The sequence below is a fragment of the Phoxinus phoxinus genome (assembly GCF_949152265.1).
Source record: "Phoxinus phoxinus genome assembly, chromosome: 18".
Taxonomy (NCBI): Eukaryota; Metazoa; Chordata; class Actinopteri; order Cypriniformes; family Leuciscidae; genus Phoxinus; species Phoxinus phoxinus.
The window spans coordinates 7,056,330-7,080,569 of NC_136893.1; the positions used below are offsets into that span (position 1 = coordinate 7,056,330).

Consider the following 24,240-nt stretch of genomic DNA (forward strand, 5'->3'; position numbering starts at 1 on the left):
TATGCAATTTGACAGATATTCAGTTTTTTCCTTTATTATATGTTGATTATGGGGTTATTTTATTGAGATAATGTAACTTAAAAAAATAAAAATAATTATCATTTAAAAAAGAGTTGCATTTAAATATGTGCATGGTTATTTAGGTCTAAACTTTTCTTTATTTTTCACTAACCCCTTTTTTGATTATCACAAAACTTGCAATGCATATGTTTAAAAGATAGAGAGAGAGAGAGACAAATGTATTAAATAAAAGTAAATATTGTTTATTTTTTTATGTTTCTCGACCAGAAGTGCAACTGAATGCGCTCCGATGGCAGTCCTTGGTTTCTAATGACCGTGGACCATCATGCACCTGAACGCTGTTAAAGTGGTGTATTATCGAGGGTGGGTGTAACATGATAAGGCATTGGTCAAATAAAATGAAGCACTTTAAATGAACAAGGAAAACACATCCTTTCACCTCGCCTGACGATTGTCCCTGAACAATCCTGCCGATTGTCCCGTGTGTGTGATTTGGGAAGGACTTCATCAAGGACTCGAATGGTCACTTGCAATGTAAGACACGCTCTTCCACCCTCCCGTCCCCCCCGCTTTCACTGGCTGTTTGTGGTTGTGCGGCAGATACAGGAACAATGTGGCCTTTCTTACCTGTTGAAGGTGTACATTCCATCCCTACTAAAGCAAGTCAGAAAACAGCCCCTCCTCCGCACAGCAATCCCAGATTTAACTCCAGGTGCGCCTGTTCACAGTGTCTGTGTTCAAACCACATCCCTCACATGGGTGTACATGATCACCTCAGGTCATTTCTGCACCCCATGAAACACACGCTTCTTACTGAGGAAGTGATAGACTTTAGGACACGTACACACCTAAGCTGTGGATGGGAATCACTGGTCCATAAACCACAATCTGAAGGGTCTAAATCTATATTTGGTCTGGGAAGTCCACAAGTGCGAGCTTATATATATATATATCCGTGGCTTAACCGTTTTTTTGGTCTGGCAAAGTATTTTAAACATATTAAAGTGCAAGTGTTGCATTTAGGAGGGCAAAAAGTGTGGGTGCTTTACAGGAAACCTGCTTGCATCGCCCATAGACCCATCCCATTTGTGTGAGTGACAGCCAAAAGCAGACAGGGTGAGTGGGAGAAGGAGTGAATGAGAGAGAAAGACAGGTTGAGCGCATGCACACTTGTAGTTCAAAACTAAGAGCATGCAGCGAACTCTTTCACTCTAGCAGTTTAACACAGGGGTCACTGGTTTCTGCTCACAGGATAATATGATATTGTGAAGACTTTTTCATCTGAGCTCAGTGCTCCAGGAAATGCTAATAAGGTACAGTGTGTCATTTCGTCTTTTTTGAGGGCTTGTTGGGAAGTTTTTTTTTCAGTAAATATGGCAGTTGTTGACTGATATTGTAGAATTTTGGTTCCCTTTCAAATCTTCAAGATTCTAAATGACATCTAAAGGAGTTTTTGAGTCATAATTGTAGTTATTAAAACTCTCTAAGGACACATTAAATGTAAAGAGTGTTAACTTTTTTTGCTTCAAAAACTGAATACTGTTAACTTTTTTGCTTCAAAAACTGAATTTAAGTTGACTTGATTATTATGAACTTGATTAAAGTGTCAAAGTTGTGTGTGTGTGTGTGTGTATGTATATATATATATATATATTGCCTACATGTGTATTAACTTTTTAAAAGTTTAAAAGTGTTGCTTCGTTGAAGACTTTAAAATATGCGCATGGTTATTTCTTGCTCTAAACTTTTCTTTATTATTCATTAGACGTCAACCACTGCAGTCACTTTTTGATGATCACAAATGTTGCAATGTTTAGAGTAATGTTAAAAAAAATGAGAGAGAAATTTTTTATTAAATTAAGGAAAATATTGTTTAATTGTTCATCTTTCTTGCTCACTGTTGTTGGCTCATGTACACTGCTACAGTGGTTTAGTACCACAGCTGATGTTGAAACTTGGGAGGCCTGTCCCACAGCCCGGTCCCCTCAAAATTTCAGAGACTAGTCAAAGGAAATAAGCTAGACACCGCGGTAAAGGCAGGATATATGTCTTTTACCCTCAAAATGTCAAAAGGAAAGAAGTGTTTTCTTAAATATATCACCACACATGAAATACAGAACCATTAGATGTTATACAGCATTGCCGTCACGTCCTGTCAAACTTGAACCTGACAGTGGATTTACATTTTTACAATTAGCTAGATTGGACGGCTTTCAAATTTGATTAAAATTGGTATTGTTTCTGGCAAAAATAACCAGTATTCATACAAAAATGTCACTCTTGTAAAATTGTTCAATTGAATTAGAAAGATAACAAGTTTTTCTTGGTACAGTTAAAATGTATGTGCGAATAGTAGCATAATGACATCTGAATGCAAAGTTGCATTGTTTTCATCGCACCCAATTTAACAGGAACAAACCATTAAAATTTCAAGCAGTTGTTGTGTATAAAAAGGCTTCACCAATAAAAGCAAACCACCAGATAATGAGGTGTTTCACACAATCATAAAAACACAGTGGAATGACTGCTAATGCATATTAAATATCACTATACATCAGCTCATTTATTATCAACATAAAGGAGTGTACTGAGAAAGTCTTCCTGACATTCTGATGTCTGTGGTTAGGCCCCTGCCTTCGTTTACTGGAGAACAGGCTGGCTCCCGAAAGATTGTCTTATCAAGGGTTGACATTACTGTTCGAAAAGCCAGCTGATAGGACAAATCCAGCACAGCGAAACTTCATGTCCAGTGACACAACATGACATTCGGAGCACATGGGAAGGAAGTTTAAATATATATATATTCTTAAGGTTAATTTTTTTACGTTTCAGAGGGACATCATCCTCTGTTTACGGGTGTGTAGATGGAAATGTACTCAAGTCAGTTTGAATTTGTTCTTAAGATTGTTGGCATGTGGTCACAACTGACATATTACCCGTTATGTGAACGCTAGCATGGTTTGTGTGTCTGTTATCTCTTTCAATGTAAAAAAAAAAGAAAAGAAAAAAAAGTTCAAAATGATTTCTTTTAACTTTTTAGATTGATTCACTGCATCGGGGGTCTGTCCTGAATGTGTTCAGCAATCAACGGTGTATTTCCCCTGAGGATCAGCTGTGAGGTGAGTATCTATTTCAGGAAAATTATACTATAAATCAGCTGTTTTCCCAATGAGAAAGGGTGGGGAAAATAAACATCTGTTTATACATTGCTAAAAATAATAAAATAAACTCATGAGAATGTATATTTAATATCTATTTTGCAAGTATATTTTGTCTTACAGCAGTAGCAGACTTTTACTTTAAACTTAAAAAAAAGTGAAAATACAGACATATAAAATGTAATTTTGAATAATGTAAAAGATTTTGAAAAGTTAATTCAAAAGAAAAGTGTTGCTTCGGTGAAGGCATTGAAATATGCACATGGTTATTTCTTGGTCTAAACTTTTCTTTATTTTTCATTAGACACTACAGTCACCTTTTGATTATCACAAAAATGGCAATGCGTAATAGAGTAATGTTTAAAAAATGAGAGAAAAATGTATTAAATGAAAGTAAATATTGTTTATTTTTTTATCTTTCTTGTTTAACATTGACTCGTTTACATTATATATATATATATATATATATATGCATACATATACATGCATACACACACTGGCTGAAACAAGTTGTGTAAATTGATCTTGTTCCAAGGATTTTTAGATATTTTAAGTGAGAAATACATATTTAAAAGACAAAACTACAAGTTGAATTTTATTTATTTATTTATTTTGGTGCAACAGTCCATATCAAGTTTTCCAACAACTGCATTTCATTTCAAGGGACTGGCAAACCCAGGAAGACTGCATGGGGAGGTGTCGATGTCCACCAATGTCACTGGATTCCGGGCACATCGTTCCCCCCAGCATTTGGAGATGGACTTGGCCTGGCAGGAACTGATGGCCATCACAGATCTTCAGGTCAGTACACTGGAACCAGTTACTCTTTTACATGCACAAACACCAAAACTCAAGAAAACATCAGATTATTTTGTGGTAGGATACAGCCAATCATTTTAGAGTGAGTGCAAGATGCCTTAGTGAAACGGTGGCCTTATTACATTTTTCTAATGCTGAATCCTCTATAAACACACATTGAGTTTAGCTACGATCTGCAACAATGGGCCAATTGAGTGATGCGAGGATAAAGGCAGACAGAGAAAGAGGGTGACTGCTGTATATTGCCGACAGCCCCCTGCATAGCACAATGACCATCTGTTTCGACATGAAACCCGAGCGCTCCTAAGTAAGACCTGCATAAGCTTACGGGTGGCACATTCACCCAGGTGGGCCGGTCCTGTAGAGAGCAGCTGACCGAATACAACCCTCCTCTGCAGCACAAATCAACTGTTACTGAGATCGGACCTTCGCTATAGGTTCCCAGATAACGTTCTTTTATAAGAGTTTGATTTGAAGTTCTTGTTATTAAAACATTATTTTTGTCACAGGAGTTTGAGGTACCCAATGAGAATCCCTTTGAAGCAATCCCATACCTCTCCATGGAGCCCATGGTTTCTCAAGGAGGGTTCAGGATGAGTCAACCTCAGCTGGAAACCATTCCAGCTGCTTGTGATGCCCATCGTGCTGGTGTTTATGAAAACGCATACTCAGAAATGATGCCACCCTATCAGCGTTTGAACCCACACATGGATATGCACTACGGCCACGGTTCCCCCAGAACGCTTACGAATACGCAAACTCTTCATCCACCGCTCATGAGTCTCTTGGAGCACATGAACATGGCAACACGCAGTCATGGGATTGCGAAAGATGGCGTTATCAACCTTCATGGCACAGGACAAATCAAACAAGTTTGCACGGATGATCTGGAGTCAGATTCCGGTTTGTCGCTTGGTTCAAGCCCGCCGCTCGCTTCTCCTGAGAACGGGGTGCATGGAGTACCTACGTACTTACCTGCAGACGGTACGATGGGATATGCTGAAAGTCAATTCGAAAGAATCGGGGAACAGTGTCGCATGCGGCCTACTCTGCTTGGGTCTGTTGACTACCAGCAGCCCTACAGCTCATACCCTGGACCATCTTTTCCCACAGCTGCAAATATGCAGGCTACCAACCAGCAGACTTACCAACCACTGGCAGTTTTACCCACAGCACTGCATGATCAACTAAATAGCTCAGGTTTAACAAGACTAGGTTCATTTCAGGCTCCGTACCCAAAATCAAACAGTGTTCCTGTACCCCTGAGCAGAGACGAGCGGCGAGCCCTCGCTCTAAAAATCCCATTCCCCCTGGAGAAGATTGTGAACCTACCAGTGGATGACTTCAACGAGCTTTTGACCCAATTCACACTGAACGACAATCAAATGGCACTCGTGAGGGACATTCGCAGACGAGGGAAGAACAAAGTTGCCGCTCAGAACTGCCGCAAACGGAAGTTGGAGAATATTGTGCATTTAGAACATGAGTTGGGACAACTTAGAGCCCAAAGAGAACATTTAACCAGAGAAAGATTGGAGTTTCAGCAAAACCTAGCCATTATCAAATGTCAGCTCTCAGATATTTACACCCAAGTGTTTTCACAGCTACGTGACGAGGAGGGACACCCATATTCAGTTGATGAGTATTCACTACAACAAACTAATGATGGCAACATTTACTTGGTGCCACGGAACACTGTACTGGAGGCCAATTAACTTTTTAAAAGGTTTAAATCACCACTTGGCTGGACAAACCTAAACGTATGACCAATGCATTTAATTACTTAAGTAATTTGTCATGAATATGCTTAAAGTTTTTCTAAAAAGAAAACAGTAATTTAGTGCAGTACATAACTACAATATACATTAATGTCTACAGAATTTCAAAGAGAACTTTTTAAAATAAAGTGTAATTTTATGGGACTACTTTTACTTGGTTAACTTACTCTATAAACCACACTGCAAGCATTTTGGTAAAAATACTTGTTCATTACATCATTGGTCAAACTTTGAAGAATCAGTATTACATGTCCAAAATAAAAAACTTTCATTAAATGGGTTCAACAAGACAACCAAATCACATCATTTGTTGCATTAAAAGTTTTATTTGTAAAAAAGGTAAAAACCACAGGTATAAAAAAATAAATCTATTCAGCTGCATCTTTGTCCTAGAAAGAGAAAAAACAAAAAGTCTGAGATTCAGAGAGACTGTAAGCACATGTAAGCAAAATTACATTTCAAAAGCAACTACCTTTTATTATAGCACCAGTTTAAACGGACAAACATGTCTTCATTTCAAGAGATGATTCACTCATCAGATCCTGTAAAAGCAAGAGTATCATGGTCAGCAAGTTAAATATGAAACACTGGGGAAAAAACTGGGCATGCATTAAAAATGTATAAATTTTATAAAATCGTCACCAAACTATGCTGACTGCAGTTACTTCCTCTGTAATACACAACACTGAATGGGAAGTTCACATTAACTGTACAGCTTCAACTAATAAAATTCGTAGTTACCAGCGGTAGTGGAGAAGTCTGTTCTTACCTACAGGAGTTTTAAAAGCGCTGCCTGCTAGTCTTTGAGTAGCGCCCTGTACTCCCTGCTCTCTGCTTCTTCACAGGGCGATGATCTTGCTACTCCTTTCTCAGCTTGCTTCCATGGCTAGACTGATATGCAACCAAATGTACACTACTCTAAGCATTTGCATTTAACAGCCAATGCTTTTTTTTAAACAGTAATTTACAATTTAACAAGAATGGATTTAAATTTAAGAGCCAGAAGACAGTCTTTAAAATTGAATTGCTACTAAAAAGGCTCATAGAAGCTCACATTAAGTTTAAAAGTACTACACTAAAACCCCCAGAAACCAAAAACGACTAATACAGCACATCTTTTAAAAAAAACAAAAATTATGTTTTATTTCACCTTGATTGGTTACATAAAATAAAAACCATAACGACTGAAAGTAATTCTACATAAAACCTCATTGGAATGCTTTTTCCTCAATAGACAATATAAAATAAGTTTGCATGATGACAAATTCATGATGTCCCACACACGATAGCGCTACTGTACACTTCTTCTGGTGGCAGCTGTAAATCTGCCAAACCTGTTTGGCTGAGCAGATCTAGGGATGTAAACCTGCATCTGCCCTGTCACTTCTCTTGCTGTCCTCTCCTAAAGCACTCAGTCCTGTTGAACAATATGAACAACAATTGTTAAGCTGAACACTAACTGAGGGTTGTTTCTACACCAGATGTACAGCAAGATTACAGTTTATTGAAGAGCATTCAGTCCAAGACTAACATGTAGGCATTGTTACCCTGTAAATAAAGTAATCTGAAACAAAGTCTATTTAAGGTAGACAACGGAATTTGAAACCAACCTTTCTGAGCTTAAAACCGTCTACCACCAGAGCCACCACTATATCCACCACTGGATCCACCTCCATAGCCACCTAGAACAGACATCATGCATGTTAGGATTCAAGTTGGTTATATAAGGAGATTTGAACCTAGAGGGATGTGAAGTAGGCCATTATGAAGAGCTCACCACCATATGGGCCACTGCTCCTCCCTCCTCCACCGCCACTGCTGCTGCCGCCACTACCACCACCACCTCCAAAGTTCCCTTTCATGGGACCATAGTTGGACTGCTGGCTGTTATAGCTGCCGAAGTCACTGTAGTTACCGCCTCCACCACCACTGCTGCTGCCGCCACCGCTTCCGCCGCCGCCACCAAAGTTACCTATGAACATTTAAGTCATACAATGTTACTGCCGACAATTTAGGCACTTGCAAATAGGTTTACAATTAAGATGTACATGTACTCACCACCTCCAAAGTTTCCATTGCCATTGTTGTAATTGTCATTATAGCCACCACCGCTGTTTCCACCGCCGCCGCCACCATAACCTCCGCCCTGGTTGCCATAACCTTGTCCTCCTCCGCCACCTCCATATCCACGATTTCCACCATAGTTACCAGGACCGCTGCCGCCACCTCCACCACCACCATAACCACCTGGAGAAAGTCACAGGAATTACTTGCCATTAGGGTTGGGAATAAAAATAAAAACCTGAAATGTTTGCTAAATAAAAAGGGAGATTTACTTTTAAAGAAATAGTTTAGGGACTACAACAAATGGCTGAAAGGGACTACACGATATTCCTCCCTAGTGACATCACTAACCCTAAAATGTACATAAACTCCGCCCTCAGAACACGTATATTATAGATTATCAAGACAGAATATGACTAGAAGATAACTACACAAATTCATAAACTATCCATTCAGAAATGTTGTCTTAAGTCTCTCCATCTTTGACTCCGGCTAAAAAAGGCTGTCTGTGTGAGGTAATCTAAGCTGCTAACAAGCTGCTGTAGCTCCCCCCTCTGTGCTGGGATCAGCATTTCATTTGCATTTAAAGGGACCCACAAAAACTGTTTTGCTCACCCTTGAGTGACAATTTTAACATGTTATATACAAATATATTTGAGGTATTTTGAGCTAAAACTCCACACACACTCTGGGGACATCAGAGACTTATTAACATCTCATGAAAAGGGCATTATACCACCCCTTTAAACGGTTTTATTTTATAAGCATTTTTGTTCAGTTGTGTTGGTAACTAAACAAGAACAAGTTTGCAATAGTACAGAGTGTTTTGTCTTTAATGCTGGAAATGTATTAGATTGGCTGCAGTATGTTAAAACCATAGGCAAATTCCTTGTTCTTTAGCATGTTGATGTGTTATGGTATTCAGATACAACCTTTTTTTGCAAAAATGCTTCGAATAAATATTAATCAGTTTTTTTTACCTTTTTAGAATCGATAAGAAAATTAAAAATATCCAACCCTACTTAAGTTACAATCAGTTAAATTTTCAAACAACTAAAGCGAAACGCATACCATCTCCACCAAATCCATTGTTGTAGCAGTCCCCTCCATAACCACCACCGCCGCCACCATTACCTCCTCTACCTCCTGCATCAGGATTGTGAAAATAAGATGTTAAGTCAATACTAAACTCAAATACACAATTCCAAACACTTCAAAATGTCCTCTTTGGCATGCAAGTTACCTCTTCCGAAGTATCCATCGCGGTTGCCACCACCGCCGCCACCACCACCTCCAAAGTCATTGTTGTAGCCTCCATTATTGCCATATCTGTTGAAGTTTCCACCTCCACCGTTGTTGCCGCCGCCACCGCCGCCACCACCACGGCCTACAGATTTATTTTAAATAAATTAATATAGCAAAGTGTATTAAAAGATACCATGGAAAAAAATAAAATCAAACTTACCTCTCATGTTCATACCAGTGTTCTGCATTTCTTGTTTAGAAAGAGCTTTTCTGACTTCACAGTTGTGCCCATTCACAGTGTGGTATTTTTGAACTAATGGGGGAAACATACCAGGGTTATTTTCTTTTTAACCATACAATATTAAGATATTAAAAGGTTGACACCAGAATGAAAGCACTTACTGACAATACGATCAACAGAATCATGGTCGTCAAACGTAACAAAGGCAAAACCCCTTTTGTTTCCAGTCTTGTGGTCAACCATTATCTCAACGGCTTCAATCTTTCCAAACACATCGAAGTAGTCGCGAAGATGGTTCTCCTCAGTGTCATCCTTAATGCCTCCCACAAAGATTTTTTTCACTGTTGTGTGAGCAAATGGCTTGTTGGAGTCCTGAAACAGACATGCATTTAGGCATTTGCATCCACACATCTCTTTAGGAAAGTATACACATTTCTTAAGTTCTCACCTCTCGAGACACGGCTCGTTTGGGCTCCACGAGCCTACCGTCGACCTTGTGGGGGCGTGCATCCATAGCAGCATCGACTTCAGTCACACCAGCATAGGTGACAAACCCAAAGCCCCTGGAGCGTTTTGTGTTTGGATCTTTCATCACCTAAAAACACATAAGCATACGGGTTAAACACTGGTCCTCGTACCCTTTAAAAAAAAAAAAAAATCAAGTGTTCGAAGATAAAAACGGTTAATATAGTAAACAGCTCAATAAACAGGGTGAGAGGGACTTACCACACAATCCGTTAAGGTTCCCCATTGTTCAAAATGCGCCCGTAAACTATCATCTGTGGTTTCAAAGCTGAGCCCTCCAATGAAGAGCTTCCGCAGCTGCTCTGGCTCACGTGATTGGCCCTGAAAATAACAATCCATATAATAGCTGAATAACACTAAAGCTGTGCATCGAGTCTATTTTCTGCAGCATTAAACTAACAATACATTTGAGCGCGAAGCGTCGTGACTCATGAGACCTTGAGGTAACATGCTCTATAAACGAAGACCTCCGCCATGTTGGTGCCGGACCACGCGGCCTATTTGTAGTAGCATCTCGGTTTCAGCCAAACCGTGACGGTAGAAAATAAATGTAGACCATTATAAATACGGCGATTGAGTAATTAAAACAAAGAAATCATTATTTTCGGGAACACAACCTTCGATTTAATCATGCGGCCTAATGTCTGCATTCTACAAGAATTAAAATGGCGGCTCGAACACGCTCTTTGCAAATAACAAAGAGCAACAAATAAAGTCAAAGTTAAATTCGAAAAAAAACGCAAACAACCAAAATTGCATTGCTTAACATAGTCTGTTGTAACTCTGAATAACTATATTAAAGTCAACTTACGTCTTTAGACATCCTACCGACTGTTTCTGTTTGAGCTGCGCCACACGCCTGTCGGTGAGACACACACTGAGAACTGGGGGAGATACCATAAATAGCTTGGGTGAAAACAGTCCCCTCCTACTTTAGACGATGATTGGTTTACTGTTCCCGCTAATGCTTTTGTTTTGCGTTTTGGGGACGTCTGATTGGCTGAGACTCAAGTCAATCCCGAGAGCAGAGGTTAGTGAGTTTGATCGGAAATCTTTATAAAAACTCGAAAAACTAAACCCTTGTACGCTTTTTAAAATTTAAATCAACGTGTTATTTAATATAAGAGGGGCTTAATAATTAATTTATTAATAAGATATATTTTCATTAATATAGCTTCGATGTCACTTATTATGTAAAGGCACTTATGCCTCTCATTGAAATGTGTTTTTTCTTAAAAGGTTTAATTAAATATAATTTAAAAAAGAGCAGAAATATTCAACAAAACCTGTGGATTTAGTAACCATGTGGCGCGTGCGCATGCCATTGTATGCGCGCGAGGCTGTTTTTGGCGCGAGTGGCTAGATGCTGATTGGCTAGACTCGCCACTGAACGGATGCATGCGCGAGAGGCAGCAGCAAACTCCTGTGTGCAGGGAAAAAGCCGCCGCCGCCTCAGCCTCATTATCCAACACGAATAGAAAAACGTCGAAAAATACCTCAGTAAGTATAAAATAATTATCAACATTGACGGCATAATATGTCATTGTAGAATCTCCTTGCACTGTAAAAGATTTGCGTCGTCGTTGTTACGTTTAAACATGATAAGATCAGGTGAAATCTGTTCAGCTCGGCCCGCGCTGTTGCTAAGCAAATGCTCACACAGTGTAGCGCGCACGACGATAACATTCAAATAAATGCGAAAAAGCGCGTGAATGCTTTGCTTAGACAAAGGGTAAATAAAGAATTAGAGAGTGTATGCTAATTGAGCTAAATTAGCCTGCTAACGTTATCATGTGCGCATGGGCATCGGTGAACCATGTTTTTTGTTATTGGAAAGTATTTGGCTCGTTGAACTAGCTTATACTTAGCTGCTATTTGTACACAAACACAACACCACGGAATTATTTATCAAGCATATTGTCTTATATCTTTGTTTAGTTGCTCCTGTAGAATGAGCTTATAGTGAGGCAAACAGTAGTAATCAATGAGACTTCTGTAGCCAAATGTTAGCAGTGCAGCTAGCACCACATTTAAATCCGATGTTGTTTATGGTATGTATTTTAAAACAAATGAATTGGAAATTAGCATATGACAAGAAATGTGACCGTATGAAAACGTGAGAGTTGTGTAGGACTGCTCAGTGTTTTACATTGTTTGTTTGGCCTTGTTTGCTAAGATCCTTCATTACATGAAGATAAGAACACATGGCAGGTTTATCGCAATTCCAGTGCAAGTTTGGTCAAATATGTGTCTTGGGAAATAAATATGGGAATTGCATCCCAATCCACCAATATAATTGCTTAGTCTAATATAGAGTGTTAAGACAGTGTGCACCAATATTTTCTTTTGCCTTTTAACTGATTAATCATTGTTTACTAAACATCTTTTGCAGTGTATTTATTTAGCTATTATTATTATGCATTTAAGCCTGAAATGATTTTGTAGCTCATCAAATGAAAGCATTTGTATGTTTATTTCTAAAAAAAGAGGTCTTATATATTTTTTTTATAAGAGCATTGGGTGTTTCACTTTTAAGATTAAAGTTTTATACTTAATGTCTTTATATACATTTTGTTTAAATTTAAATGCAAATGTTTCAATTAACTATATTTGCTTTTTTTATTTGTATCTAACTTTTTTTTATTCAGGGATCCCTGAATGCTGTGATCAAGAATCATCTCTGCATTTTAAGAGGTCACGCCCTACAATAGAGGACTGTAGGTGAGTGCAGAAAAACAAATACTGATTTTTGTCATTGCTGTTAAGATTTTGAGAATAACATGTTATAAGTAATTTTAGTTCATGATGGTTATTTTTGCTGGGAAAAGAATTTGACAATATAGACACTAGTCAATACTAATACCCTATAATATGGCCGATACTTGTACCCAGGGTGGGAAATTAGCACCCGCCACCCGCCGAGGGCGGGTACTTTTTCAAAGTGGCGGGTCACTTTGCCGTGTATACCAGCCACAGTGGCGGGTGGATTATAATAATGCTGCGTTCGCACCAAAAGCGAATACAGTTCGCAAAAATTAGCATCCACCGAGGGACCAGGACAGGACCACCAGACGCGCATAAACGCGTCTTTACATTGACTTAACATTGAATGTATTAAGTAGTAACCAATAAACACATGCTGCGAGTGATTTCATTGTACGGATTGGACAGCCTTTGTCAAAGAATGCGGTTGCTAAGTAACAATAATACACTTTTGTCGAGTAACTCTTTTGATTGGTTTTCAGCGCTGTGTGTCACGGCGCTGAAGAGACCGTTATACTGTATAACTTATACACATAGCTAAGCTGAGAATAAAAATAAAATAAAAAGTGTATATATATAGCTGAGCTGAGCTGGTGCAGAAGAAAGGGAAATAATTTTTAACCATGCGCGCGCGCTCTCTACTACACTGCTGAAGCGCGGATGATCTGAAAACACAGACAAGCTGGAGTTCAGCGATCTTTATTTGAGATTTTCTACTTAAATTGAAGTGTCATTCAGTCGGTCTGTGTTCTGTCACGAGCCGCTTGCGCTGTTTGTGCGACTAAATCTGCGATCAAAATGCAGGCTGATATCCAGCAGTGTTTTAATGTTGATTATAGGCTATATGAGCAAGAATGCAATGTTTCCCAAATATCCACACGATTTCAAATGTGACATTGATTTTATACAACAGTAAAAAAAAGGGTAACATTTAAGTGATGTACTGCATTTAAAACAGTATAGTCAGGCTTATTGCTCTATTTTGCAACGAAATCTGTGGCTTTGAACGAATCGTGAGATTCAATGAATGAATGACTCGATGACTGCCACCTACTGGCTATTTTAATATAATATTTTTATTAATATTAAAAACGTTTTTTAACATTGCATATTTATTGAACATTGTTTTATTTAAAGCATTATTTATTTTTAAAAGGTATTATAAAGGTTAAAAATTAATTGAAAAAATGTATTAAAGGGGGCGAATATTGTCCCTTAATGGAAAAGGTGTGACTGCAGTCTAAGTGGAAGAGAGGAACTTATGAAAAGGGATGTAGAATTGCACAAGTGCTACTGCTAAAGAGTGCAATGTAAATAATTTCTCATAAGCTTAATTGAATGGCCTAGAGAGAATAATTATGACATTTTCTGTCTAAAGACTACATATAAAATAGCTACCTAAAGTAACTGCAGTTTACTAAAAGTAATGACTAAAACTTTGCATTCATAAGCATTTTCGTCTGAAGATGAAGACTAAGACTGAATCAAAAATGGTTGCCAAAATGAACACTGGCCTACACACACCAAGCGGACTACAACGCTGTTGCGTATGTATTAAATATGACTGATCATTTAAATAAAATGTTTTATTTAATTCAAGTAGCCTACATAGTAGCCTACATAATTATTTTCCAGGGTTTAAAATTTATACAGATTTGATATTTTCCCCTCATACTTATGTTGGAATGGGTACGAAGTTGGCATTGAATTTAATTTGAAATGGTATTAAAAAGGTCTTAAAAAGCCTTGAATTTAAGCTGGAGGATCCTGGGGGTACCCTGAAATAAATAAGAAACGTATTAAAGCAATTTCTTTCTTGCAATTTGAATTCCGGAAAAAGTGGCTGGTAAAAAATATAAGTGGCTGGTAAAATTGGGCATCCACCAGCCACTGTGGCTGGTGGACAGAAAAGTTAATTTCCCACCCTGCTTGTACCTATGAAATCTTACGGTTCTCAATACCACAGCAGAAACTATTGCTAACTGATTTCTTAAGTAAACATTTTTCTGTGTTCTTTGGCAATTTTAAAAATAAACTGTAATAAAATATAAATAGCAAATGACAAGCAAGTACAATAACAAAACAAAGGTGCAATAAAAATAAACTTCGTCAAGTCTTAAAGGATTAGTTCACTTAAAAAAAAAACTTTTGCTGATAATTTACTCACCCCCATGTCATCCAAGATGTCCATGTCTTTCTTTCTTCAGACGAAAAGAAATTAAGGTTTTTGATGGTCACGCTTGAAAAGTCAAATTTTTTTTTTTTTTTTTTTTTATGAAAAGTAAAAAAAAAGAAAGTCAAATTTCTGTCCTGACAGCATTTTAAACGATAAACTGACACAAAGACATTTGAATATGTGTATATGGTCCTCCTTCCGCACATTTGTAAACACTGACTCGGTACGTCAAGCAATTTCAACGTAATTGCATATTACGTGTGTTGTGGTTTCAATCTTTTTATGAAATCACTTCAACACGTGACGTCACGAACGCACATCACAGAACAGAGAAAGGCGAGCATTTGTGCTTATAAAACGTAAACTTTTTTATTTATTTTTGAAATGACCGAACGTTTCGCTGATAAGACCCTTATTCATCGTCTGGTATCGTTTAAAGCCCTTTGAACCTGCACTGACACTGTTATTTGGACCTTGAACCGTTTGGGACCCATTGAAGTACCCATCGAAAGACATGGACATCTTGGAAATTATCAACAAAAGATTTTTAAAAAGTGAACTAATCCTTTAATAGCACTATCAAGTGTTTGTTTTGATCAAAATTTACAGTGGAATTGCACCTGATCAGCCAAATATGAGCACTCTGCAGAGTTTTATTCATCTTAATTTTATATGGTAAATAGCATCTACTCATAGTCTTGCTAATGTTTTTGTTTCTTTCTTTTTTTTCAGTTGACCACTTTCCTCCCCAGACCAGGGAGCCACAGAGGTCACATTAGCTCAGAGGAAGACACTTAGAATCAGCCATGGGAAAGAAGAACCAGAACCGTGAAGATGATGAGGCTGCCTCCTCAGATGAGGAAGAATACATAGTGGAGAAGGTCTTGGACAGGAGAGTTGTGAAGGGCCGTGTAGAATATTTCCTCAAGTGGAAAGGCTTTACAGAGTAAGTCAGCATTGCCCTTTACAATAATCTAAAGGCCCAGATACACTCGCAGTGAAGTTCTTTTTTATTAATCTTCACCTAGGGGTTCGAAATACGTGAGCAGCGATTATATACTGTTAGCGAGCATCCTGATGCCGCCCACACTGCTGAGAATGCCATTGAGATGAATATGTAAATATGTGCTGTGCGGCTTCCTCTCAATAACAAAATAAACACAACACGTGACAGTGCTGAGAAACAGCAGTTAAAGGGATAGTTCTACCAAAAAAGACAATTCTGTAATTTACTCGTTGTTCCAAACCTGTATGAATTTCTTTCTTCTGCTGAACACAGAAGATATTTTGAAGAATGTCGGTAACCAAACAGTTGATGGGGCCCCATTGACTTCCATAGTATTTTTTTGTTCCAATACTGTGGAAGTTAATGGGGCCCATCAACTGTTTAGAATAGGAATAGAATAGGCTGTTTTCACATCTTAGGAACATGTAGGGTGTTGCTGCATGTAAAAGTCTTAAAATGCATGAAATGACAATGAAACGCATCAGCAGTTTTTACACTGAGATGCAATGTGCCTGTCTAAATTCTAAACCAAACCATTTAAGAAATTAGTTTGAAGTTCACTCATTTCTTGGCAATTTTAGTAGTGTGCAAACTTCCTGTTAAGCCCCTTTCACACAGAAATTCTGGAAAATACACAGATAATTTTGTCCCGGGATTGTTTGATTTTGGTTCATTCACACTGCCAGTGATTTTCCGGGATCTGTGAGTGCGTTCACACACATCCCGGTAAGATCCCGTAAAGACACGTGACGTCAGGATGAGACGTAACGTACGCGTCGAAAACATGTACACTAACGCATCGCGTACCGTTCCAAAAAGCGGGCGAACGATCTCCGCTTCAGCGCGGATAGTAAGTAGGAGCTCCTGGTCTCTGCTTCGTTCCAGTTTGCAGACATTTTTTCGTTCTTTATTTGTTGATGACGAACACAAACTTTCTTTTTCTAAGAGCAACAGAGTCGCGCGATGGCACGTGCGTCATCACTACGACACACCCCTTACGGCAGGGGTGCCCAATCCTGCTCCTGTCGATCGACTTTCCTGCACAGTTCATCTCCAACCCTAATCAAACACACCTGCCTTTAATTTTCAAGTGATCCTGACCCGCTCTGATGACCTTAATTGGTTGCTTCAGGTGTGTTTGATTAGGGTTGGAGATGAACTGTGCAGGACAGTCGATCGCCAGGAGCAGGATTGGGCACCCCTGCCTTACGGCATTGATCCTGGCTTTTGTTCACACGGGCGCGTTCCGGGACTGATCCCGGCAATGTTTCTAGGTCCCCAACCCGGGATCAATCCCGGGACGTGTTTACGTTCACACAGAAGGCACTCTGGCAATTTTGCGGCGATTTCCCGGGATCAATGCGCTGTGTGAAAGGGGCTTTAGTATATCTCATGCTCACATGATATGAGGAAATACAATGTTCTTAATTCATCATTGATCGTGCATTGTATTGCAGCAAACACAACACATGGGAACCGGAGAAGAATCTGGACTGTCCAGAGCTTATCTCAGAGTTCATGAAAACCTATAAAAAGGGAAGCAGTGCAAGTCCACCCAGCAGCAAGCCCTCCAGCACAGGCTCTTCTTTGGCCCGTCCCAAAGACAGTAGCGGCAGCAGCAGCAGCACAAGCAAGAGGAAAAACTCAGAGGAAGAGAACGGGAGTGGCAGTAAACCCAAAAAGAAAAAGGAGGTACAGGCTTAACAAAAGTTTAAGAGCCCATACTCAAGCTTCATTTGCATGTAATTACCATGAAATCTTGATAATGCAAATATATATAGAGGGCTGAAATCAATTCTAAAGTATGTTTCTTAAATCATTTCTTTCTTAAGTGATATTGTTGTGGTGGCCAGTGTATTTAATGTGGTGGTGTTAATGATATTTCTAGTTTGAGTAATTTTAGGGATTTTGATCTTATTCTTTGTTCTTCTTAGGATGAGATTCTTGTAGCAAGAGGGTTTGAGCGAGGCCTGGAGCCTGAGAAGATTATTGGAGCAACAGACTCTTGTGGAGACCTTATGTTCCTTATGAAGTGGTGAGCAATTTATTTCAATGAAAATCTGACCATATTCTCTGTCAAAAATGTTCTTCTATGTGGCGGTCGAACATGGCCAACCACACACATTTTAAAGTAGCCTACCCATGTGAACTGTGAGCCCAGTACTGAATAAAAATAAATGCTAAGCAACAGTTTGTAACATCAACTTATTATTTATTTAATATTACAAACGGTTATATTAATATTACTAAAGGGATAATATTAATATTAACCTGTTTATTTTTTAAATAAAAAAGAATCACTGTCAGGACAGATCATCAAACAAAGTGCTTGAAACTATTTTATATATTTTTTAAATCTGTATATGTAAAGTCACAGAGTGACTGCTTTGAAAAGTTAGTAATAAAATGAACAGGAACGTTTACATAGAAACAGTGGCAGGTCTATTATTTTGCGTTTATACTCCCAATATTTAATCCACAAACATTTGACTTTCGACAGTATCAGATTTTATTGCTGTGGTTTTCACTGTCAATCACGCATTTAAATACGGTTGCCAATCTTAGAAACTTTGCAATGTGGTGTTAGCAGCATGAAAATATATATATTATATAGACCCCTTTTCAGTTAGTAAACATGGTGACGTTTTTTCTGGACGGAGCTTAGTTGGTGGCAGAACGATCCCTCTGGCCGCTTCACTAACGTTAGTTTGCAAGTTTTGTTAGCTTGTTTTTTAACATTGACTGGAGAAAATCCAATTTTATTTTAATGTGCAAGGTCACTCACTGTCCAGGATCGCGATTGTTATTTGCAAAAGTTAAGTTTAACGGACGGAACCAGATCGACTGACCCGTACACGCTCAGTCAATGGATGGACGATCTGACAGGATTAACGTTAGCGCTACCTCCGGTTGAGAAGCATCACATCTACACCTACCCGTGTAGTAAAGAGAAACTGAGGGCATATACATCTTTAGATGCCCATAACTATGTGCTGAATGGTCACGTACAAGACTTGTGTGTTACGATCCACAGTTCTGCCGAGCCAGCGCCAAGGCCAGAAGACAACATTACGGTGCAATTTTAATTATGTGAATATTTTCTAGAAATAAAAATTCCAGATACAGCATATTAATGTTTTTAAATATGTATTCGATTACCCTTTTTTACCAGTTTCTTCAAAAAGTCTAGTCACAATCAATAAAAACAACAATCATAGATGATTCACAAATAATCACAATCATTTTGAAAACATTGTGATAATTTTAAATTGGAGCCTGCACTCTGTCGATTCTAGCACCCTACAACACAACAAGATGACATATAATAATAATAATAATTTAAGCGCCTTATTATGTAGCCAAATCTGTGCTGGTTTGTATTGGCCGCCTCCAGTTTTCCCTTTGTTTTGCCTCCAGCTAGCGCTGTGACGTCGGCTCGAAATTGGTCTATACAGAATGCAAACAAAGATCGCTACCATCATAATCACTGAAGCTTAAATTCAACGCAAGGTACACAAAGTTGCACTCTTGCGAAAACTATCAGCGGGTACCGGTACGGCAGAAAGGCAGGTGTCGTAATATTAAATAATACAAATAAATTCAACAAGGATTCATTTAGGCGGCCACCAAATATTTTCAATGCAGGAAAAACCCTGTTCAAATGTGAATTCAGAACTGCTATGTATTTGCCATTTAAATTTGATTTAAATCTAATCACAAGTGGTCTTGATATGCATGTTAATGACAAGGAAGTCTCTCGACTGACCAAATTGTGATTAGATCACCCGAGATGAATGTTAGGACAATAGTTTCAATGGCCTCATTTACACCTGGGATTGTCTGATTTCATGCAACTTGCCCCGTTATTGTTTCTTTGTCTGAACTTTGCTCACATTCACACTCCTGCCCTGTGTGAGACTGAAGAACCAATATTCTTTTGTCTCAATTTTCACCTATTTACACCTGTGCATTTGAAACCCATCATTGTAGTCTCCACTTAGCGTTTATTTATATTTGACTTGTTTACAAATATAATTGGAGTTCCTGACTGGTACACTAACTGTAAACTTACCATACATGACACATGATCACACTTTAACAGACTACAGTAGTTACACGAACAATAGCCGCTTTTCCAAGCTCAAGCAGAAATATAACTGGAACCGTTCCTTACCGATCTTAGAACCGGTTGATCTTGTGTTGGTTTTCTTCATAGATTGAGGCAGAAAGTACAGTGTTTTTTTTTACAGATGTAGCCGTTTGCATCATATAGCATGCATTTTAAACCGAATGTTATACTACTTGTCTATTGCCTAAATGCTCCATTGGTCAAATGTTACTAGATGTACACTAGCATAATACAATAAATTATAATTAAACTGCATAGTTGCGTAATAAATGAGGGAAATTCTGATTTCTGTGTTCACTGCTTTCAAAAATTTTGTAAATGACTAGGCCTATCTCTACTCTGTAACATTTCTAATATAAAGCTGTGGTCAAATATAATGCAAAGCTTCATATATAACCCTGAATATATTTTCAGGGTTTTTGTGGGTCCTTAAAAAGTCTTAATTCAGTTTGATTTAATTTAAGGCCATAAAATGTCTTAATTACCTTCAGTGGGTTACCGGGAGTCTTAAATTTTGGGACAGAGTAATCGTAATGCAGCCTAATGTGATTATTAAACTTCAAAAGGGCTATGATTTTAATAAATTTGAGCGCTTCACTTTCAAAGTCTACAGGGTCTGTTTCAGAGGAGTTCACAATCAATGAATACCACACATCTATGCCAATCGAACTCTTATGATCCACTGTTGAATAGATATTAATATCTTTACTGTAGGGTGTTAATATTGTAATGTATGGAAGAAAAGCATAATTTATCTCCATCATTTTGAATGAGCAGCTGGAAGTAGTAAAGCATAGGCATTTCAAAGTTAGAGTCCCAGTGTTTATAATGGTTTATAATTAAAAATGTTAAAACATTTAAATCTTTATTTTAAAGGTTGTTGTTGGTGTTTTGGTTGCACAATTATCCAAATCTGGCTTTTAATTGAATCTAAACTCTTGCAACTTCTCTCTGGGCTGCCCAAAGACCAATAACATAATTTAACACATCCAATATACAGATTTAACTAGTATCTGCACAATAATCTTTTTATTGTCTTTTTTTTAAAACACAATATTACACCAGAAATTTGTCTGTATTGATATATTAGTACATAAACTAATTTCAATAGTGAGTAAAACGTCGTGTATTTGAAACTTGCAGTTACCCTGTTGAAGTTAGTTGAATGTGCCCCAGCCTGTTTAAGTAAAAGATCCTGAGTGACGGGATTTAAATTTATAATTGAGCATATTTGCTCTGTATTGACTTAATCGACAACTTTATTTGCGCAGGTCTTAAATCTTTTTTTCTTTTTTTTTTATCTCTACAGAAACCCTGATTTTTATGACACAAAAATGTAGTGAATGTAAACAAAATCAGTATCTGCTCTAGTATCTGCTGCTTAGTCAATCATGAGGTCTTTACTTCCAGACATATTTATAAATGTTTAATTCTCTTCAAGCTCTCCTAAATGAACTTGGTGCAAGAAGCTTTATCAAACAAGTGTATTTAAGGATTTTAATGTCACACCAAGTGATTTTTTTATTATTTTTATTAGAACTGGAGCTTATTCAGCGCATGATGACGTATAACCTTGTGCAATTGTCCAATTAATGCAAATTTCACTGATGTCCCACCACAGGAAGGACTCTGATGAGGCAGACCTTGTGCTCGCAAAGGAAGCCAATCACAAGTGCCCACAGATCGTCATTGCCTTCTATGAGGAGCGCCTGACCTGGCATGAGGACGGCGATAAGAAGGAAAAGAGTGCCACGGCTGTTTAAATGGCATAAGGGGGAGGAAAGACACAGTCCTCCAAACCATGTGCTCTTTGTCGCACCGGTGACACTCTCATAGCCAACTTTTAACGGACCATTTAGAAAAAGAAACAGCCAGCGAGTAATGGAGGTTACTGCCCACCTTGAAAACCTCTGCCCACCCTTCATGAAACAGCATCACTCACCAGACAAACCGAAAGGCCATGACGAACTGTGGCAGCAGTGGAGAGCGGTGGAATGTGATCTCTTTTCTCTTACTCTCTTTCTGATCTTCCTTCTTTTTTGTCATTATTTGTGTATTTGTGCCCCTACAACTATGTTCTTATGATGTATTGTGTGCTAGTGTAGATGTGAAACCATGAAAACCCATACATGCCAACCTTTTTAACTTTATTCTCAGTTGATTTTGTAGAATTGCTGACATGACTGAAAAAAACGGTTGCGGTTCAGCGTTCATCTATAACGCTGGATAAAGGGTTTTTCCAATCAGGTAGAAAGAATTTTGCTGTATCACAATTTTTAACTGTAATAATGACCCATGTGGGCCAGAATCATGTGGTTGATTTTTTTTTTTTTTGGCTTCTAATTGTCAGTAAAGCCACATAACAGAACTTTACCTTATGATAACTTGCCCTGATTAAAATTAGGAAAATTATTGGCATCCATTTATTTTTTTATCCCTCTAACATGTGTAAAAATTATATAACTTTTCTAGCGTCAAAATTGGCCCGTTTTAACCATTCTTAATCTTTAAACTCGTCACTCTTGCTTGTAGGAGGGCAGACAATCGTCATCACCTGAGTGTGAAATGGGACATTTTTAATATGTTTCCACATTTTTTCCTTGATATTCATAAGTCTAACTGACATACTCCCTCTTGTGGCTGATTTTGGTGAACACATTCCCTGTTTGACCTCATGAACTCAGAGCTGTCCTCATTCACGTGGTAGTTTAAGCATATGTCTGGTTCTTATTACTTTTTTTAACCTAGAGTTGACTCAATAAAATTGTTTATCAAGGTCACATGACTACACTGGAGTTTTGTGCTCTGTAGTGCCATTTTGTTTTTACAGAGCATATTGAACTAAGCTACTTTGAGATCATTTACAACAGGAAAAGTATTTTATTTTAAACCTATGGACAGTCCACTGGCGGTAGAATAGTGGGAAAGGTTTAGTTTGAGATGGAATTTTTTTTAATGGGGGTAAAAGTTTGTAAACATTTAAACGGTTGAACATGGTTACAATAAGAAAAACAAAATTGGGTATGGTTTTTGTTGCATTGCAAAAGGACCATCCTTGACATGATCATTTCCACAGATGATCCAGTTCTAGTAGTTGGTTTTAAAATGTGCAACAATAGATGTCTTGCTATGTTATGTGCAGAGCCTTTTTTTAAATGTCCTGTACCAAATTGTAGTAAATCAAGTTTTCAACACTAACAGTTGAATGTTTTTGGAAACCCTCAACCCTGGCTTTTTGACTCTAGTCATTATAAATTAATTGTAGTGCTGAGATTATGCCAGTTTCACTCTGAAACAATCTGTTAACCAATAAGACATGCAAAATCCTATTTAATCCAGTTGTGATAGAACTTTGACCTGGAAAGCAGTGCTGATGTGTACCAGCAGATGTCATAATGGAGCAACTCTTGCCTGTTTGACTGATAGAATACTTAACAGTAATTAAGTAATAATAGCAGGTTAAAACCTAGAAGAATCAGAATTCATGGGCATATTTGAACTCAAATGCTTTTTATCCTAATTCAAAGTAAAATATCTGCATATTCATAATGCATTGTTCATTGATATTTGAGAGCTCATTTCTATTTTGACCTAGTCTTGAAGCAGTTTAATGCCAATTTCAGTAATATTCACTCAGTTTCATGCAACTTCCCCATGTTTGATTTCTTTAGTCTACATTAGTCCGTATCTTTCAGATGACGGTATGCTGTTGCACAGGCACTAGCCCTGCCCTGCAGATTTGAGCCTCAACGTACTTCCAGTTCAGTCTCTTCCTTTTGTATTCACTCTCAGACATTTGGACTATTGTGAATGTGACTTGTAGCTCCTTCATGGCCTCAGCTCCACACAGTCCAGCGTCTGAGCCGGAACCCCTCCCTTTAAAACCGCTTTCTCGACTACCTCAGTGGCAGTGGAATTTTCCAAAGGGGAAAAGGGGAAGTGGTTCAGCTCTGAAAAGGAATGCAGAGGTCACTAGTAAATTTTCAGCCCCGGGGAGCAGAAGTCTCATCAGATAACTGAGAGGTTGCATTTATGCTTTATGGAGCGCTGGAGAGCTGAGCCTGTCACACTCGCACTGCTCCACCAGGACTCAAGGAATGTTAGATCAGGAAAGAAGTAGCAGCAGCCTATAGAATATATAAAGATATAAAAATTAGATAAAAATACACTTAAAAAACGCTAACTACAACGACATCTATATTATCGTCCACAGTCCACACCAACGCACGATCAAGTTTATTACAAGCGCGTGCTGCAGTTTTGTGCTTTAAAATGCTCGAGCTCTGATTGGCTGTCAATGTTTTTATCCTTCATC

At 38.2% G+C, this 24,240-nt stretch overlaps 3 protein-coding genes across 6 annotated transcripts; 2 read left to right on the forward strand and 1 right to left on the reverse strand.

The window, feature by feature from the left end:
* The first annotated feature begins 1,143 nt into the window (after window positions 1-1,143).
* On the forward strand, window positions 1,144-6,196 carry nfe2 (nuclear factor, erythroid 2). 2 transcript variants are annotated; one of them, XM_079588071.1, is made up of 4 exons: window positions 1,144-1,334; window positions 3,062-3,140; window positions 3,843-3,980; window positions 4,508-6,196. In XM_079588071.1, exons 2-4 carry the CDS (start codon window positions 3,093-3,095, stop codon window positions 5,711-5,713), a joined length of 1,392 nt encoding a protein of 463 aa, XP_079444197.1. In that variant the 5' UTR covers window positions 1,144-1,334; window positions 3,062-3,092; the 3' UTR covers window positions 5,714-6,196. The 2 variants fall into 2 exon arrangements, with proteins under 2 accessions (XP_079444197.1, XP_079444198.1); XM_079588072.1 differs by lacking the exon at window positions 1,144-1,334 and adding an exon at window positions 2,858-2,877 and having other exon boundaries at window positions 4,508-6,053.
* On the reverse strand, window positions 6,086-10,802 carry hnrnpa1b (heterogeneous nuclear ribonucleoprotein A1b). Of its 3 annotated transcripts, XR_013794835.1 has the most exons (12): window positions 10,663-10,802; window positions 10,053-10,172; window positions 9,775-9,921; window positions 9,488-9,698; window positions 9,306-9,398; window positions 9,084-9,227; window positions 8,912-8,986; window positions 7,835-8,023; window positions 7,554-7,748; window positions 7,387-7,458; window positions 6,249-6,318; window positions 6,086-6,165 (listed from the first exon to the last, which is right to left on the reverse strand). XR_013794835.1 is itself a non-coding variant. In XM_079588079.1 (11 exons), exons 1-10 carry the CDS (start codon window positions 10,672-10,674, stop codon window positions 7,397-7,399), a joined length of 1,248 nt encoding a protein of 415 aa, XP_079444205.1. In that variant the 5' UTR covers window positions 10,675-10,802; the 3' UTR covers window positions 6,237-6,318; window positions 7,387-7,396. The 3 variants fall into 3 exon arrangements, 2 of the variants coding, with proteins under 2 accessions (XP_079444205.1, XP_079444204.1); XM_079588079.1 differs by lacking the exon at window positions 6,086-6,165 and having other exon boundaries at window positions 6,237-6,318; XM_079588078.1 differs by lacking the exons at window positions 6,086-6,165; window positions 6,249-6,318 and adding an exon at window positions 6,893-7,193.
* Window positions 10,803-10,891: 89 nt separating this feature from the next.
* On the forward strand, window positions 10,892-23,337 carry cbx5 (chromobox homolog 5 (HP1 alpha homolog, Drosophila)). Its single transcript, XM_079588103.1, has 6 exons — window positions 10,892-11,351; window positions 12,500-12,572; window positions 15,523-15,736; window positions 17,254-17,488; window positions 17,731-17,831; window positions 21,547-23,337. Exons 3-6 carry the CDS (start codon window positions 15,597-15,599, stop codon window positions 21,686-21,688), a joined length of 618 nt encoding a protein of 205 aa, XP_079444229.1. The 5' UTR covers window positions 10,892-11,351; window positions 12,500-12,572; window positions 15,523-15,596; the 3' UTR covers window positions 21,689-23,337.
* The last annotated feature ends 903 nt before the right edge of the window (window positions 23,338-24,240 follow it).

Bases quoted from the DNA above. Each gene is read 5' to 3' on its own strand.
- nfe2 (XM_079588071.1), top strand. From the start codon at position 3,093: ATGTGTTCAGCAATCAACGGTGTATTTCCCCTGAGGATCAGCTGTGAG. The intron at 3,141-3,842 runs GTGAGTATCTAT...TTTCATTTCAAG, and splicing joins CCCTGAGGATCAGCTGTGAG to GGACTGGCAAACCCAGGAAG. The intron at 3,981-4,507 runs GTCAGTACACTG...TTTTTGTCACAG, and splicing joins TGGCCATCACAGATCTTCAG to GAGTTTGAGGTACCCAATGA.
- hnrnpa1b (XM_079588079.1), bottom strand. The intron at 9,699-9,774 runs GTGAGAACTTAA...TGTCTGTTTCAG, and splicing joins AACGAGCCGTGTCTCGAGAG to GACTCCAACAAGCCATTTGC. The intron at 9,228-9,305 runs GTAAGTTTGATT...ATAAATCTGTAG, and splicing joins CACTGGTATGAACATGAGAG to GCCGTGGTGGTGGCGGCGGT.
- cbx5 (XM_079588103.1), top strand. From the start codon at position 15,597: ATGGGAAAGAAGAACCAGAACCGTGAAGATGATGAGGCTGCCTCCTCA. The intron at 15,737-17,253 runs GTAAGTCAGCAT...ATTGTATTGCAG, and splicing joins AAGTGGAAAGGCTTTACAGA to CAAACACAACACATGGGAAC. The intron at 17,832-21,546 runs GTGAGCAATTTA...GTCCCACCACAG, and splicing joins CTTATGTTCCTTATGAAGTG to GAAGGACTCTGATGAGGCAG.